This window comes from Brachyhypopomus gauderio, chromosome 10, assembly GCF_052324685.1.
Source record: "Brachyhypopomus gauderio isolate BG-103 chromosome 10, BGAUD_0.2, whole genome shotgun sequence".
NCBI classification, from domain to species: domain Eukaryota; kingdom Metazoa; phylum Chordata; class Actinopteri; order Gymnotiformes; family Hypopomidae; genus Brachyhypopomus; species Brachyhypopomus gauderio.
Window position 1 is genome coordinate 15,872,298 of NC_135220.1, and position 18,227 is coordinate 15,890,524.

The 18,227-nt window shown below is 43.0% G+C and overlaps 1 protein-coding gene across 1 annotated transcript in view; it reads right to left on the reverse strand.

Annotated features, from left to right (window-relative positions):
* The window catches only part of LOC143525701 (leucine-rich repeat transmembrane neuronal protein 4), a 110,119-nt gene extending 96,447 nt beyond the window's left edge, over positions 1-13,672 (reverse strand). Inside the window, exons 1-2 of the mRNA XM_077019936.1 lie at positions 12,913-13,672; positions 8,537-10,101 (exon numbers count right to left, since the gene is read on the reverse strand). Coding sequence (XP_076876051.1) covers positions 8,537-10,101; positions 12,913-12,916 — 1,569 coding nt within the window. The 5' untranslated portion in view covers positions 12,917-13,672. The remainder of the gene's footprint in view (positions 1-8,536; positions 10,102-12,912) is intronic.
* Between the last annotated feature and the right edge of the window lie 4,555 nt (positions 13,673-18,227).

Consider the following 18,227-nt stretch of genomic DNA (forward strand, 5'->3'; position numbering starts at 1 on the left):
TGCTTACCAAATCTTTTTGAATGCTTTGAGAAAAGGGCCACAATTTTTTCTGCTTGGCCCGCATTGAAACCGCAATGAGATTTTTGCATGTTAGAAAAGCTCGTAAATAACAAACTACTGAACTCTGGTCACAGTGACAATAAATTTGGAAAGCAGTAAATCCTAATCGTGGCCATTGTCAGTTCTGTCACTGAGGTCCCATTTATGGTGTTCCTATCCAAATCACTCAAAGAACGCATTGTATTTAGGCATTACATTTTACAACAAGGGATGTCGAAAAAGTACGTGTCAGTTTTACCAAGAGGCTCTCTTGAAATCAGAGCTGAGGAAGCGCTCTCTCTCTCTTTCTCCCTAAACACTCTTTATCCCCAGTTTCGTGTCACTCCTGATCAGTCGCTGGAGGTAGTAAGGCATCAGGATAGTGTGGGTCTCTGAGACCAAAGCAATCTGAGCCGTATGTTTGAATCTAGCTGCTCGGTGTGATGTGAAAAACCCCATAAGTCTGCTGCGCATGGCGAACACCAAACTGCAGGCGAGGGAGCAGGCGAGGGAGCAGAAGTCATCAATCACAGCTGCCAGGAGTTGTGGTGTGCGGGAGAGCACCTAACACACATCACGCTCGATGTGCGCCGGAGAGTACCTAACACACATCACGCTTTCTGCAGCAGCCCGCCACTCCTGCCTGGGGCAGGACCGGGGCAAAGAAAACAGTTCACAATTACACACGAGCAGAAATGTGACTAAACCACAGAGGAGTCTGTTCACATCTATTCATGAAGTAATGGACTTGGCAGATTTTGTTCATCCCGCTGCCATCTTTAAAGTGACGGCTCAAGCAGTGCTAATACACCTAAAAGCGAACATAAAAAAAGAAGCTAAAGTGGCTAACATAAAACAGAAGCTAATGTGGTTAACATAAAAAAGAAGCTTAAATGGCTACCAGAGAACCAAAGCTAGTGCAGCTAACAGAGAACAGAAGCTAACACAGCTAACATAAAACAATGTAATGTGACTAACATAAAACAGAAGTCTAAGCCTAAACGGAAGCTAAAATTGCTAACAGAGAACAGAAGCTAACGCGGCTAACATAGGACAGAAGCTAATGGAGCATTCACACAAGTCATTTGCAACTAACTCTCCAGTTATTCTTTTCACACATGTCTGCATCGCAAGGTGTTTTTATGCAATGCATTTCACATTTTTAAATAATGCAGTTAACTTGAAAAACTGTCAACTTTTGCTCAGACAAAAGAGCAAGAAATGTTACTGCTGACCAATCAAGATTGAGATCGCATTTCTCTACTCATCCAACAAGAACGAAAAGCATCTTTGGGCTGTTTTATCCCCAGGACCCAATATCCCCTGATGGAGGACCTGGCCAGGTACTTAGAGCCGCCGGGGTCTTCACAGATGTCTTTAATCTATTGCTGGCCCAGGTGTTGTCCCAAATAGCTTTAAAACTGCCACCGTTGTGCCAGTGTCAAAGCATCCGACTGAATGACTTCTATCCTGTCAAACTCACCCCATCATCTCCAAGCACTTCAAAAGACTAGTTCCTTCTCACTTCAAATCATGTCTTCCTGCAATGGTAGATCCACACCAATTTTGCCTACTGCTGCAACGGGTCAGTGGAAGACACCATTTTTACTGCACTACACACCGTACTGACAGATCAGGATTATCAAAGCTTGTGTCAGAAATCAGCTCAGCATTGAAGTCAGTGATCCCATCCAAGCTGATCACCAAGAGTATTCAGCCTCAGTACATCTTCAGTACAGCTTCAGTACATGTCAGTACAGCTTTAGTACATCTCTATGCAATTGTATTCTGGACTTCGTGATTGACAGACTTCAGTATAGAAAAACTCATCACCTCCTCATCATCCTGAACACTATTGTGCCACAAGGCTTTGTGCTGAGCTCTCTTGCGTAGTCCCTGTTCACTTATGACTGTGTTCCTATTTATGACTCTAACTTCATTATCAAGTTTGCAGACGACACAGTGAGATCTGATCAGAGATGATGAAAAGACAGCCTACAGGGATGATGTGCATCACCTGGCTTTATGGTGTGAAGTCCTGGCCATCAGAAGACCAAAGAGACCATTATGGACATTAGAAGGTTTAGAAAGTTCCTTGGCATCTCATCCACAACTCCTTCATCATAGTCAAAAAGGCATAACTGCAACTTTACTTCCTATGTGCCTTCAAAGAAAATCTGGGTCCAGGGATTCTGGTGGACTTTTACCACTGAAACATTGACAGCATACTCACAAACTGCATCTCAGTGTGGTATGGCAACTTCTCAGCGTCCGACCACAAAAAGCGATCCAGCGGGTGGTGAAAACTGCCCAACACATCACAGACACCCAGTTACCCCCCACTGAGAACATTTAACATATGTGCTTCATGGGCAGGGTAAGAAACATCACCAAGGTCGTTTTTCACCCTAAGCGCGGACTTTTCACCCTTCCATCTGGCAACCTTTGCTCCCACACCAGCAGGTTCAGGAAGTTCTTCTTCCCAGAGGCTATGAACTTGCTGAACTCCACACTGCCACTTTAACTATATCACTGCACTCACTGCTCTGTTACTGTACTTTATGTCCCAGTATCATTACACTATTCATGCCTGCAGTTATTGTGCATATCGTATATAAACCCATTGCATGTTATTTGTTCTCTGCATACTGATGAGTCTACATATCCTTCTCGTTCAGCACATACACCGTACGTTTGCACTTTCTTCACTCAGAGACACTCTGTACATATGTTTCCTACTCTTATACATATTTCTACATGTTTCTACTGCTCCTCTGCCCTTAACTGCATATTGTAAGTAATGCATAACATAGCCACAGTTACCTACCTGTTCTTTATATGTAAATAATACTCTGGTTGGATCTGGTTTAAACTAATCTAATCTAATTTGAGTTCAACACTCATAACAAAGATCTCAATGTGAATGTGAAAAAGATTTTATTTTTTATTTTAATCCATCATCTTACTATTGGCATTTCTCTCATTTTATTTTTCTATATTCATGCTGACTAGGGTTTTACCGTCTTGGCCCCACCCCTAATAAATCGAGTCTTATGTTTGTTTCATTTTTGTGGTGCATGTGATATGTTTAAATGCTCTGCGTGAACGCTCCCTTAAGCAGCTAACAGAACTTAAGCTAATGCTGATGCTATATCGACTCTCACAGTGTGTCCTGCAGAATGAACACACTGGCTTTCAGTAATTGTTAGGACTGAAGGAAACTGAAGAAACACAGATCCTTTCACTGCCTTACAAAATCCAACAAGGTTTTTGAAATATGTCAGAAATAAATTCAATACTCCAACAGATAAAAAGTCAACACATATTTTATTCTTTAGTGTTCCTCGTTTAATGACCTGAAGCAGTGAGAAAGTGAAACGTGATCTGTTTTGAGCTTATGCAATAGGTACCATGCACTCCACTGTCAGGAGGGTGTGATGGAGCGACACCACCCACTCCCATGTTAGGAAGGTGTGACGGAGTGACACTGTCAAGAGTGAGTGAGTGACACCACACACTCCAATGTCAGGAGGGTGTGATGGAGCGACACCACCCACTCCCATGTTAGGAAGGTGTGACGGAGTGACACTGTCAAGAGGGTGTGAGGTAGTGACACCACCTACTCCACTGTCAAGAGGGTGTGAGGGAGAGACACCACCCACTACACTGTTAGGAGGGTGTGAGGGAGAGACACCACCCACTACACTGTTAGGAGGGTGTGAGGGAGAGACACCACCTACTACACTGTTAGGAGGGTGTGAGGGAGAGACACCACCCACTACACTGTTAGGAGGGTGTGAGGGAGACACCACCCACTACACTGTCAGGAGAGTGACTGAGCAACACCACCCACTACACTGTCAGGCTACTGTTTGTTTACCTGTATACATTCTTCACCGTCTTTCTCTGTCTGCCAGCTCTTGTCTCCCAACTGCTTACCTGACTTTCATCACCTGCTTACCTGTCTATCATCACCTGCTTACCTGTCTATCATTACGTCGTTGGGTCCATCAGCCTGCCTCTCTACCACTTCACCTGAACTGCTCATGGCCCAAGTGTCTGGATCTTGCAGGACTGCTGGCCACAGCTAACACAGCCAGACTTGCCTAGAGTCATGAGGCCATGCCCACGGTTAAGGACTCAAACAGATAATAAACACACACACACACACACACACACACACACACACACACACACACACACACACACACACACACACACACACACACACACACACACACACACACACAGCAATAACACTACCAAACACTGTCTCCAACAGTAGTAGGATAAGGACCTAGGGTGCAAGGCTTAGGCTCACAGATGAAGCAAAGAGTGAAAGCTGGCAGGTGGGGCAGGTGGGGCCACAGGGAGCAGCAGGTGGGGCAGGTGGGGCAGGTGGGGCCGCAGGGAGCAGCAGTTGGGGCAGGTGGGGCCACAGGGAGCAGCAGTTGGGGCAGGTGGGGCCACAGGGAGCAGCAGGTGGGGCAGTAGAGAGTCCTGACTTAGGGGCACGGCTGAAACAGGCCTTCCTTTGCAGGTGCAGTGATCTCCACAGAGGGGATCTAACCCTCTCATTAAATACGGATCAGATACAAGAGCACACGGAGCACAGGATTAAACAGGATGCCAGAGACAATGTCCACAAAGGGTGAGTGTTTTAAGAACCTTTTCTTCGTTGTCAAATAACATAACTGCAAAGTCATAGATGTGTTAGTATTTGTTTGAAAATCACTAATATGTTTTTTTTTATTGTTCAAGTTAAAATCTTTACATGTGTTATTTATTTCATCAATTAACACCACACATACACAAGCTCACTCCTGTTGATGAGCTCCCACTACGCTGATAACAAATTAATCAGTAATCACAACTATGCAGTTATAACATCTATTGTTTCTCATTAAGCCTCCTGTCACTAAAAGCAGTAGACCTTCAAAATTTTGGAGGCTTCATCAAGTACAACTTCACCCATAGGTGAAGCGACTACAGCGAAAAGAGAAAACAGCAACTGAGCACTAGAGTCCAGTCCAGCAGGGTCCAGTCCCACAGGGTCCAGTCCATACTCACTTCAGTCACTGAAAATCACAGCCACTGAAGAGACCACCTTCACTCTTCAATCCCAAACTCTCCATTGAAACTTCTCGCTAAGCCCTTCCCTCCAAAGACAAGCTTGCTTAGCATGTAACAGCACATAACCTTTCCTTCTACCTTTCCTTCTATGTAATGTAAGCGTGCACAGTTATTGGTTTATACAGCCGCATCTTATTTAACACTGGGGTGGCCATACCTTAGCCAAAAGGCTATCATCCCTGCCACGTACCAGAGCTTAGCCAGAAGGCTAGGGTTGGGAGGTGTGATAAGCCCTTCTTACCTCCAGTGTTATGTAAATGAGGCGTGTCTCAGGTGTGGGTGGTTGCTGCTTCAACACACACCTTTGGCTGCCTGCCACAAGAGACTGCAAGCTCTCTTGCAAGAAGTCACAAAGTGAGAAGAAGTCAGAAGTCACAAACATAATATTTGAATTATAGTGACATATAAGTGGCATATTGATTATTCAAAATGGCACTGATTTTTTTAACCTTATTTTCAGTATTTAGTCTTTTGAAAAACTGCCCATAGGTAAAGATATTTTTACATACATTTATACAAAAAACCCTCAGCTACTTGAAATAGAATAATAATCTTGAGCAATTTTAACTTATCAAGATGGTACTTTTTAGTGTGTCTCTTCCAAAAACACAACAACAATCTTACCAGAAGAGATTTCCGAGTCACTACTCTCTTTTTTTTGCCCCCCCATCTTTGGAGGACAACTTTATTTTTATGTAAGAATAAAAAGAAAACAATTCTGTAAAATACAGTACAATAGTAATAAAAATAATTGGTGGGACATACAGAGAAAAGAGAAGGAGAGAAAAGAGGGTCAGTGTTCAGTGTTCATGGTCAGCCACTGGTCAGTGTTCATCCACAACGTCCCCTCAAAAGCCCTCAATGTCTAAAATACAGTAAAGAGTACAGGAAGAGGTGCCTTACACTATCACCGACTATAACAGCCTAAAATGTGGTGTCCCACCAGCCCCACTGCAGAGAGTAGCCTGTTCAGCCAACCCCCCCCCCCCCCAAAAAAAAGTCAACATTGCCAGAAATTTTGATTCAAGTTAGCTTTATTGATATTCGCACAGTAACGAAACGTGTTACTCTGCACACACCTGGCACTGCCACATCATCTCTTTTCTGCACTTGCCACATGTAAACTAAGTACAAGAAATACAACACTTAGTGGCACGATTATTCTTGCAGCCACACTTGACTTGGCACAATGCCCTTTTCCCTGTGTCAGGTGTGGGTGGTTGCTGCTGAACCTTTTCCTTGGCCACCTCCTTGGCTGCCATATGAGCCTGTCCAAGCTCTCCTGCAAGCTTCACCAAGAAGTCTGCCCATCTCTCTTTTACACCTGTGCATGTTGTTGCTCATCTATTGTGATATGCCTTCCTGGGTTGTAAGCATTGAAGCAGTTGGCAACGAGACCCCCAAACATTAGAGACTGCAGCAAACGGGTCAGTTGCAGCTCGTTCACTGCGTGTGTCCATGCTGTACACACATGCGTGTGTCCTGGAACCGGTATCGCTGCATAATCTTCATGATGGAGGGCTGCTGCATTGCTGGATGAGGATGGCAATGAAAGCCATTAGTTCAGGGAGGGCCATGAACCAGTTTTCATGCTGTGTCGTCTGGTGTGCATGCTGAACAGTCCACTCCTGTATGGTCCGAAGCATTTTCAGAGAGATGAAACAGAGGAAACTCTGTAAGCGACTAGACACTTCACTTCTGGCAAAAGCAGTTGGCTCTCCATTCATGGGATGGCATTCAATTGGGCTGTGATGCCTTCCATAATGTCTACCAATCTCTTCCTCATGCCACACTGTGCCGTCTTTTGCCATCTCTGTCAGCTGCTCGTGTGACTCCATGTGACCTCTCTTTTCTGGAGGTGATGAAGTCTCATGATCCACAGGAACATAGGTTTGAGATTTGATTAGTGAAAGGTTGAAATAATGTGAAATTGACACAAACATAATATTTGAATTATAATTCCAAAACATTTCAAGTAGCATTTTATTAGTCAAAATAGCTCTGATTTGTTTTACCTTTTTTGAAATAGTTTTCGTCTTTTGAAAAACTGCCACTAGGTAAAGATATTTTTACATTAATTTATACAAAAAAAACCCCTTAGCTTCTTGAAATAGAATAATAATCTTGAGCTATTTTAACTTATCAAGATGGTACTTTTTACAGTGTGTCTCCTTCCAAAAACACAACAGCCATAACCAGTAAACAAAAAAGGACATTTAGTAAATCTTACCAGAAGAGATCAGCTGCTTGTGTGTCTCCATGTGACCTCTCTTTTCATACATATTCACCCAAACACATATACAGCCTCACACACACACACCCACAAACATTATTTTCAGTAGTTTTTAGCACTTTGAGTTGCATGTATGTATGAAAGGTGCTATACAAATAAAGGTTATTATTATTATTATTTATTATAAAAAGGGAAGGGCAGAAAAAAAACACAGCTCAAATGACCACTGCAATGGGGGAGGCCAGGGTTTTTTTCTTCTCTATCTGAGTCAGTGAACACATCCAGCAGAACAATGAACTGACACCATCACCCCCCCCTAAGTGGTTGCATGTACATAACAAAGGGTGGCCTAATGGAATGCAAATGTCCCCAGAACTGCCCCCTGGTGGAGACCAGGTACAAAATTTTGGAGTGAAAATGCTGGTAGTCCTAGTGTTAAATGTTTAGGTGCTGATTAGAGAGCCCAGGACGTTATTTTAATATTTATTGTAATGTAAAGACACTTCAGTGGCTTAGAGAAATGTTCTTAAAATAATGAGCTTACATCAGTTTTCATGCATTTGGTGCATTTCAATGAAATATCTTTCTAATGATAAAAGAAGCTACAAAACAACTCTGCAAACTCCACAATCTCATCTCCCATCATCATCATCATCATCATCATCATCATCATCATCATCATCATCAGGCCCTGGTATCAATGGAATCAGCCTACACAAAGTACTGAAAGTGTGCTGGCAGTAAAAATGACTTTGTTTGGAGGTTTTCAAGCGCTCTACCAGTATGTGTTATTTTCTCAACAGTATTTCTGGGGTTAACTCATAAAAGCGGGCATATGAGAAAACAAATCATATTTGTTCATGTGACAGCACATTTCTTGCAAATACAGCACCCTTTTAAGAAATCAAAGTAGAAGAAAAACATTTCTTTATAATATTGAAATAAAATGTACACAGTCTGACAGAGGTCATAAAAGCCCAGTCTAAGCCAAGGAAATTTGAAAGTGTTTCAAATCTTGCTTATACTGCAAATATTTAAGACAACACATACTAGCAGACCGTGACACAAACACAGCACAACTTACACTGACCTGTTGTTTATTCTGTCAAACAGTGAAAACGTTTCTCCTACCTCACATTCTCTGGAGCCGGAGATCGTGTAGGTGCAAGGTCCTGACCCATTGACCAGAACATCTGTTCCCTCTGAACTTGAAGGCTTGTAGTCCACGTAGTACTCCTGCAAAGGGGTGCTGAGTGTCCGCTCGGTCTCCCTGGACTTTTTCCGACGTTTGCGGGCAGTTGAAGATGTTTCCTGCAGCTGTTTGACACTGCTTGGGTAGCGCTTCCATGACACATAAATCACCAGCAAAATCATCGTAACTGACAAAAACAGAGCAACACTCCCTGCAACTATCTTGTGGAAGGACACCGGCTCCAGGTCTTGTTCAGGTGAGGAGATGTCAGACTGAGGAGGTCTTGATGGCGTGGGCTGCTGTAACGACGTGCCTGGGCCCCTTCTGCTACCTCCAGATTGAGGTGTCGGGACAAAGTGATTGGGACCATTCAAACCAGGGGTCCCAGAAAGTGTAGACAGAACACTAAAGACTGAAGGTGTTACGACTGTAGCCTTGCACACTCCATTGGCTTCCACAGCGTCCATGACCTTCTCTCCCTGAACCTCTTTGGGCGAGGCACAAATCATGGAAGTCTCTTTGTTTCCATAGAAATTTATGAGCCAGGCCACTAGGGGGCAGATGGCAGGCCCACAATCCCACATGTTTCCGGCTAGGCTGATCATGGTCAAGGATGTCCATGCTGACACGGCCTCCTGAGATACGTTCACCAGTTTGTTGGAGTCCAGGTTAAGTGTCTGGAGGTTTGGCATGCAGCGGTACACTTCAGGCTCTGCCTCCTGCAGGTCATTCCCTGAAAGGTCCAACTTCTGCAGGGAGGTCCAGGTCCATGTGAGGCCCTCATTCATGGTCCGTATTCGGTTCCACTGCAAGTAGAGGGCACGGAGATTGTACAGCCGAGGGAAGTTGGAGAAGTTGATCTTGGAGAACTGGTTATGCTCGAGGTGCAGCTCGGTGAGCTTCAGGAGCCCTGACATGGCGTTGCGAGTGATGCTTCGCAGTCGGTTGTAACCGAGATCCAGGAACTCCAGATTACGACAGTCCTGGAACAGGCGCGATGGAAGGTTCTTCAGGGAGTTGGAGCGCATGTGTAGGCTGATGAGCTTGCGCAGGCCCTGGAACTGACCAGGCAGCAGCGCTTGAAGTTTGTTGTAGGACAAATCCAGGTTCCTCAGATTGGGCACCAGATGGAAGGTGGTGTTGTGCAGGAGCGTAATCTTATTGGAGCTCAAAATCAGTTCCTTCAACCTCCGTATTCCTTGAAAGGCGCGAGCATCCACGTTAGCAATGTAGTTGTGGTCCAGATATAGCCAGATAAGCTGGTTTAGGCCAACGAACTGGCCAGCCCGTAAGCTGGCGAGACTGTTGTAGCGGAGGGACAAGCCCTGACAGCCACCCGAGAGGTTTTTGGGTACGTCACGGAATGCACTGGACTCGCAGTAAACGATCTTACCATCACAGCGGCAGCTCCGAGGGCAAGGGCGCTCGCCGTTACAGAAACCCGCAGAAAGCCAAGCCTGCACCAGCAGAGGAACCACAAACCATCGCCGATGCATGGCAGAGCCTGGAGTGAAACAGATCAGGATAAAGGCAAAAATTAAGTCTTCATCTTCCTCTAGTACACAAGCACCTTTGTTAATTCCAAAGCTGTGATTAGTCAACGACCATAAACGTAATGCTACCGCACAGCCCAGCTTTAAAGCATCATGTTCAGTTTCCACATTAACAAAGCTGATTGCTAGAATCAGTTCTGTCATGGATTGTTGTATTAATTTCACATTCAGCCCTGGCAGTGGCAAACCCGCTATCAGAGCATGTAGGTCATCGAGATGTGTCTGGATAGGGGCCCACTGCAGCACAGACTGTCCTGTGAGACACGCCGGAGCCATCCTATTAGACCACAATCACTATCTAAATGACTGTCAGCCAACCAAATCAGTTACATTTGCATGGACCTTCTATTGTGACTGCCAGTCTCTTTGGACTGATGTTATACACAAAGGAGGACCATTCTCATGTCTGGTAAGGTATGAAATGAGCATAGAAAATGTGATTAAACGCTGGCTTTCAGGTTCAAAGGTTGGGGCAAGGTGTGTTTTTTTCATGTAGCACTGTGCTTAAATGGGAATACAGTTTTATAATCTTTAATAGATTTTATCTGCATCATACAGACGTGTGAAGGTCTAAGAAATACTCTTGGTCCTGGTAAATTTAATTACGTGATACTAGGGCATTATTAATCAGGAACGTCCATTAATCCAGAGCCTCAGACGTTGTCTGTCCATTATATGAAATAATAGATAATGTGGATAGGACCAAATGGATGATGTGTCATGGAATGGATCAGCACACCCAAGTGTCACTGCAGCGTTTCAACACTCGGCTTTGCACTGCGTCAGGCTAGTTATAAATCATCACGCAGCAGCCCATAACCTGCTCCTATTCACTGGCATAATGCCTGTGGCTCTTCATGACACATTATTCATTATGAATATTTGAAAAAGAATGTAGGTTCTTATACTGCAACTACTATGCTATCAAAATAAAAGTGTTAATCTGCAATATTCTTGCAGTTTTTGTATGTAATACTTGCAGTGGGCTGCTGTTTATAGTCTTAATGATACGGTATTTATTTTAACATTAGATTTAACGCAGACAGGAGCACGGCCTAGCACCCTCAGTGGCATGTCTCAAAGGTCATCATTAGCAAACAAAGAAAAGCTCTTCACATAACAGGATAACAGCAAGAACACATAACTGCATTCATTATATCTGTGCACACACGCACTAGAGAGAGAGACTAGAGAGAGAGAGAGAGAGAGAGAGAGAGAGAGAGAGAGAGAGAGAGAGAGAGAGAGAGAGAGAGCATCATATTTGTACCTTTTTTATTCCATACTTAAAATTTGCTGGACTGATTCAACTCTGGTATTAAAATATAAATAATCTTCAATGTTTCTTTTTCACAGTGCTCATATTTAAAAGACATCAAAACACTGTTGTTGGTAATGATTCTGCGCACTTGTTAAAACCACCACACTGAAAAAGGACGTCACACTTTTGCCCAGTTTGTCAATCGGCGTTAGGCTGAAAAATTGCCTGTCACGTGCAGCAGCCGGGCGCCCTTGGCCATATCATTGGCTGCTCCTAACGAAGAAATAATCAGTGGGTCACATCCGTCTTGTGCCCTGGGTAAGATAATTGAAACAATGTCCGTAAGAAGCCAGTCTAACCCGTGAGTGCGAGAAGGTTTACACTTAATTGCTGCGCACGATCAAAAATTTATTTTAAAGAGGGGGAAACGGATCTTTTTGAATAAGAAAAAGATGAATACAAACTTAACTTATTGTGGCAAAATGTCTGCGTAAGTGAATAAATAAACAAGCGGTTTAGTGTTAAACATCTCTATTAAAGCGTCAGATTCCTTGACATCTTATTTAGCGCAAGAGCAAAGCGTCGGGCCTGTGCTTTTTGAACATCGGAACAGAGCGGTTCCTGGCTGCCCTGTTGCGCTGCACCTTGTCATGATATGAAAAACACTGTTGATTGCGAGTTTACGCCGAAATACCAATTGTACGGAGACGGGACGGAGCTTGCGCTTAGGGTCAAACGCTGAAATAAACGAATTCTGACGAGTGCGTAATAAACCGCCTCGTGCAAATGTTGCATTTAAAGCTCTCGACGTCTCCGTGAAACGCGCGCGCGCCCTCCTTTATCAGACACCCATCCACCCACCTAACCACCTACACGCAAAAAAATAAATAAATGACAATCGGCGCTTACGAATTCTACACTGTGCTTCAGAGGGGGAAAAGTGCATAGCTGAAGCACGAGGATTTTCCTCTTGTGTCATAACAACCTCAGGATCTAAAGAAAAAAACATCTGAACTGTCCATAATGAACAGTTGCGCTATGCAAAGTTGACTGGCTTCCAAAATGGTGTTCGATTAGCATCTTAGTGTCAAACGATGATGTAGCGGCGGTCAGCTGTTGAAACCACCCTAAAGACCGCTTTATGAATAAGTGTGCAGGTGCGCGTAGCTCCTGAGTTCTGCTACAAAGGTTTTAACCGATAAGTGGATTACATGGAATTCGGTCAAAGTTGTGCTATGTATAGGTAAATATGCACATGGAAAATAGCACCCAGACATAAATGAGTCGATGAGGAAACCCACATAACAGAATCGAATTGCTAAAATTACGACTTGTGTTCGGCGGCTTGTTAAAACCAACAGTTTTATCCCAGCCATTCTATGCGAACTGAAGCTATAGGCAATTCCTCTGTGATCAGACGGAAGACGGACTATCGCCTTCTTCATCGACAAAACATGCAACTCTGTCATGTGGTCCGTGTCAGAGCGAACATTTACAAACTTACTCATCACTGTTGCCTCTCCGCAGGTTTTACAGCCGTCTACCGTCCGACGCCCGAATCCGCATGGCACGCGTTTTCCCAAGATGGTTCGGTTCTAGTCCACGACCCGAAGCAGTTCCGCGCAGCCGCTGATTTCACAGGGCACCTGCCTGACTGTGGACCTCCAGCGCACAATACGCGCCTGAAAGCTTTCCGATATCCGCCAGTTTGCCCAGTTTCACCATGCAGCATCTCGTACCGTTTCTGGCAAAGTTAAACATATCGAGCCCTCGTAAACGTTCGCACGAAAAAAAATCACAGGATTTATCCTAGATTCTGAAGCTCAAGTAAGATAAAAAAAACGCCACCGAGGACATCAGATATGCCTCATCCAAGGGTTGTTATGATAACTCACCCCGAAAACTTAAGTAAATCCAAGTACCCGTTCTTGCCTCGATCCGAGTAATTATTGTAGCATATTGCGCAAACAGCGTCTCTCCGGAGAGGATGCGACTGTGGAGAAATCCAAAATTCTCTGCGTCGGCTTTAAATTTTAGCGTTTTGCAATCCACTCAAAAAAATGCAATTAGAAAACACTTTTGAGTATTCGAGCAAATATTCGTCTCTACGGTGTTCTTTTCCATCTTCTCGCACTCTTCGTGACAGCCTGCAGCTGGAGTTGGACCGGGTACCATTACGTCTGCTTGTCGCGTGGCAACTTTGTCAGACAGAATCCGAATGCCCTCTTCTGGCGAACCGTTCCGCACAAAGGGAGTGATGTAGAAATCTGAACCGAGCTGTGGAAGGCGACTAACGGACCGACAGACGTGCACACAAGCCCTCAAACACAATGGTAAACAAGCACACGCGCAAAACTGGACCGTGCAAATTTTAGCGCCACCCATGTGCCGTTTGCACTTTTCAAAAGTATTCAAAAGCAGCCTTTAAGATGTTGCATTTTTGTCCTTATTTTTATAAGGTTGTTTTTATTGTATATGTAAATGTATTAAGCTTATTTGCACCAGTATATACTTGACATCGTCGCCTATGTATAACAGCTGTGTGCTATTTAAAGCTAGTTTCCACCAGCCAGTGCTATAGTTTAAAAAGAGGTCGCTCAGGATCTTCTACCTTGTTCCTCCTGATTGGCTGCTTGACTCACCTGGGAGGAACTGAAACTGGGAAAAACCTCAACGCACTGGATCTCCCAACAGCGTTTAAATTACTTCTGTCCTGCACTCTTTCCTATTGTAGACATGTGTGCAGCTGACAATAACCTGAATATTAGATGGTTTTGCACAGCATAACCATATCATTTATTGCATTATATGACACACTATATTTAATTAGGGTTCACACACGTAGTGTGGGAAACCTATTGTAATTGCTGAGATTTTTCTTATTAGGGTTCACACACGTAGTGTGGGAAACCTATTGTAATTGCTGAGATTTTTCTTATTATTATTATTTTTCCCCCTGTAAAACGCATACTGCAGCCTAGACCGTAAGGCCCAGAAAGACCAAACTTGCCAGCAAGGTGCAGCAGGTGTGCAATGAGAGAAATAGAGACAGGGACCCACATTGGCCTGATGGTGGCGCTATAGCGCACCATTTTGCGTTTTGGTCCATATCTCCCAAACCGTAGGGCCTAGAAACAAAATTCCACTTCTGAGGGATTCCTTGGCTCAAGACAAACAAAAAAGCCTCAAGAACCATTAAGCTCCGCCTACTTAGATTTTTTGCTAATTTGCATAATATGCAAAACCTACTTTTTTGTACTAGTCCCTGGTTTTTCATCCGATCACCACAACCTTGGTGTCAAAAGATTCAGAAGAATCTCCTTATCAAAGTTGCTTAAAAACATTTTGAGATTTGCATACAGTCTGGTTGTCACATGTCAATCAATAGCTCCAAGGCGTGGCCAAATTTACTTAAACAGCCATATCTCAGCAACGCTTTGACCGATCTTCATAAAATTTTAACAGTTGTTAGGGCACATGACTCCGAGGTCATAGGTCAAAGCTGGCCACGATTGTCCAATAGGGGGCGCTATAACATGGGAAAAACTGTATCTCAGAAACCATTAGTCACATCAAGCCAAAACTTTACAGGCATCATCAGGGGCCCAAGTGATATCAAGACACACAATGATGACATCATCACTCAAAAAACATGGCCGCCATGAGCCAATTAATTTTTATTTGAATTAATTGGCCATTTGACAGACTTACCATTGGCCAAACAACATGAAACCTCACCACTGTGCATATCTCAGGACTATGTGTCATGCTGTGCAGTTTTGAAACATTTGGCCACCAGGTGGCGCTATTTGTGAAAATCATGCATAACTCCTCCAAATTTTCACTTAGGAACATGCAACTTGTTTCTTTTTATTCCTTGCAGTAGACCTGACAACTTTGCAATTACAAGTCCTATTAAAAAATGCATACTTTTGTCACATTCATCAATTGTTTGAAAATAGCTCTTTAAGAACTAGTCATAGGAATTTGATCCAATTATGGCAAAATTGCTATGAGCATAATCAGTAGACTCTGTAGGTAAAAAGTGATTAAAAAAATTTTGGATTTTTATTTTTCTGATTGGTCCATTTTCCCATTATATCATTGTGGCCATGCCATATATGACCTATATTGCTATAACTCATAAACCATGTATGCAATCAACTCCCAATTTGAAAGGCTTTTATATCCTGAAGTCCTTGTGAGGCATGCCAAGTTTGGTTCAAATTGGCCTGTCGGGGGCGCTACAGTACCCAAAAACCTAAGAAAACATAAAAACTCATGCTGCAATCTTGTTATGCAGAATACAGACAAGTAATTGGTCTTGTATGATCCAGATCAATAAGTTATATAACATTGCAATTGTATCTTATAACAAAAAGTGCACTGCCTGACCAGAAATGAACCTTTTAATTCACCAAAATGTCATATTGCATTACTGAGATTAATGAGATATCAGTATGGTAGTACTTGGGCTCCATCTAGTGGCCATACATTGAAACGAACTGAAAACTATTGCTCACATGAAACACCACACAAAAACACACACAAAGCTGATCTCAGCATGTGATTTAGTTCTGTGATTTGAATCATTTTGCCAATACACATTATTTTGATCCTTTTGGGCCTTTAGTGCCCCAATTGAACATTTTTTTGCACATTGATTTATTTGTGCATTTTTTCCACTCAAACAGCTTCTTTTGGGTCTAAAGGACCTATTGGGTCTATTGCCTATTGAAGCCAAGTGGCCTATTCGTGTGTGAACCCGCCAATTGCCGCTTGCGGCTATATTTAGGGTTCACACACGTAGTGTGGGAAACCTATTGTAATTGCTGAGATTTTTCTTATTATTATTATTATTATTATTATTATTTTTCCCCCTGTAAAACGCATACTGCAGCCTAAACCGTAAGGCCCAGAAAGACCAAACTTGCCAGCAAGGTGCAGCAGGTGTGCAATGAGAGAAATAGAGACAGGGACCCACATTGGCCTGATGGTGGCGCTATAGCGCACCATTTTGCATTTTGGTCCATATCTCCCAAACCGTAGGGCCTAGAAACAAAATTCCACTTCTGATGGATTCCTTGGCTCAAGCCAAACAAAAAAGCCTCAAGAACCATTAAGCTCCGCCTACTTAGATTTTTTGCTAATTTGCATAATATGCAAAACCTACTTTTTTGTACTAGTCCCTGGTTTTTCATCCGATCACCACAACCTTGGTGTCAAAATATTCAGGAGAGTCTCATTATCAAAGTTGCTTAAAAACATTTTGAGATTTGCATACAGTCTGGTTGTCACATGTCAATCAATAGCTCCAAGGCGTGGCCAAATTTACTTAAACAGCCATATCTCAGCAACGCTTTGACCGATCTTCATAAAATTTTAACCGTTGTTAGGGCACATGACTACGAGGTCATACGTCAAAGCTGGCCACGATTGTCCAATAGGGGGCGCTATAACATGGGAAAAACTGTATCTCAGAAACCATTAGTCACATCAAGCCAAAACTTTACAGGCATCATCAGGGGCCCAAGTGATATCAAGACACACAATGATGACATCATCACTCAAAAAACATGGCCGCCATGAGCCAATTAATTTTTATTTGAATTAATTGGCCATTTGACAGACTTACCATTGGCCAAACAACATGAAACCTCACCACTGTGCATATCCCAGGACTATGTGTCATGCTGTGCAGTTTTAAAACATTTGGCCACTAGGTGGCGCTATTTGTGAAAATCATGCATAACTCCTCCAAATTTTCACTTAGGAACATGCAACTTGTTTCTTTTTATTCCTTGCAGTAGACCTGACAACTTTGCAATTACAAGTCCTATTAAAAAATGCATACTTTTGTCACATTCATCTATTGTTTGAAAATAGCTATTTACAAACTAGTCATAGGAATTTGATCCAATTATGGCAAAATTGCTATGAGCATAATCAGTAGACTCTGTAGGTAAAAAGTGATTAAAAAATTTTTGGATTTTTATTTTTCTCATTGGGCCATTTTCCCATTATATCATTGTGGCCATGCCATATATGACCTATATTGCTATAACTCATAAACCATGTATGCAATCAACTCCCAATTTGAAAGGCTTTTATATCCCGAAGTCCTTGTGAGGTATGCCAAGTTTGGTTTAAATTGGCCTGTCGGGGGCGCCACAGTACCCAAAAACCTAAGAAAACATATAAACTCATGCTGCAATCTTGTTATGCAGAATACAGACAAGTAATTGGTCTTGTTATTATTAGGGTTCACACACGTAGTGTGGGAAACCTATTGTAATTGCTCGGATTTTTCTTTAGGGCTCCGAGCACCAAAGGTGCTGGAGGCCTATTGTAATTGTTAGGATTTTTCTCCTTCATGTTCTTATTATTATTATTCTTTTTCTGCCTTAAAACGGTTCGCACAGCCCAAACCGTAAGGCCTACAGACGTGAAACTTGGTCAATAGGTAGTAGTCCCTCCCGCTACTCAGGCGCAAGACGCCAGCCAAATCCGCCCATAGGTGGCGCTACAGCGCACGCAAACGCATTCAAGTAAATTGCCACTACCCCGTATGTCCTAAATTTAAAATTCTTTCATATACATGTGCCTTGTCTCCAAACCTACCAAAAAGCCTCAAGAACCCATAAGCTCCGCCTACTTCGTTTTCGAGCTAATTTGCATAATATGCAAAATCGCACACATTTTTGAGAGCAAACTTGTCCCTGGATTTTTCACATACATGCACATATGTGGTATCAAAACGTTCAGAAGAGTCAGCTCTTTAATAATTTTTAACAAAAAATGCACATTTCTGCACATGGG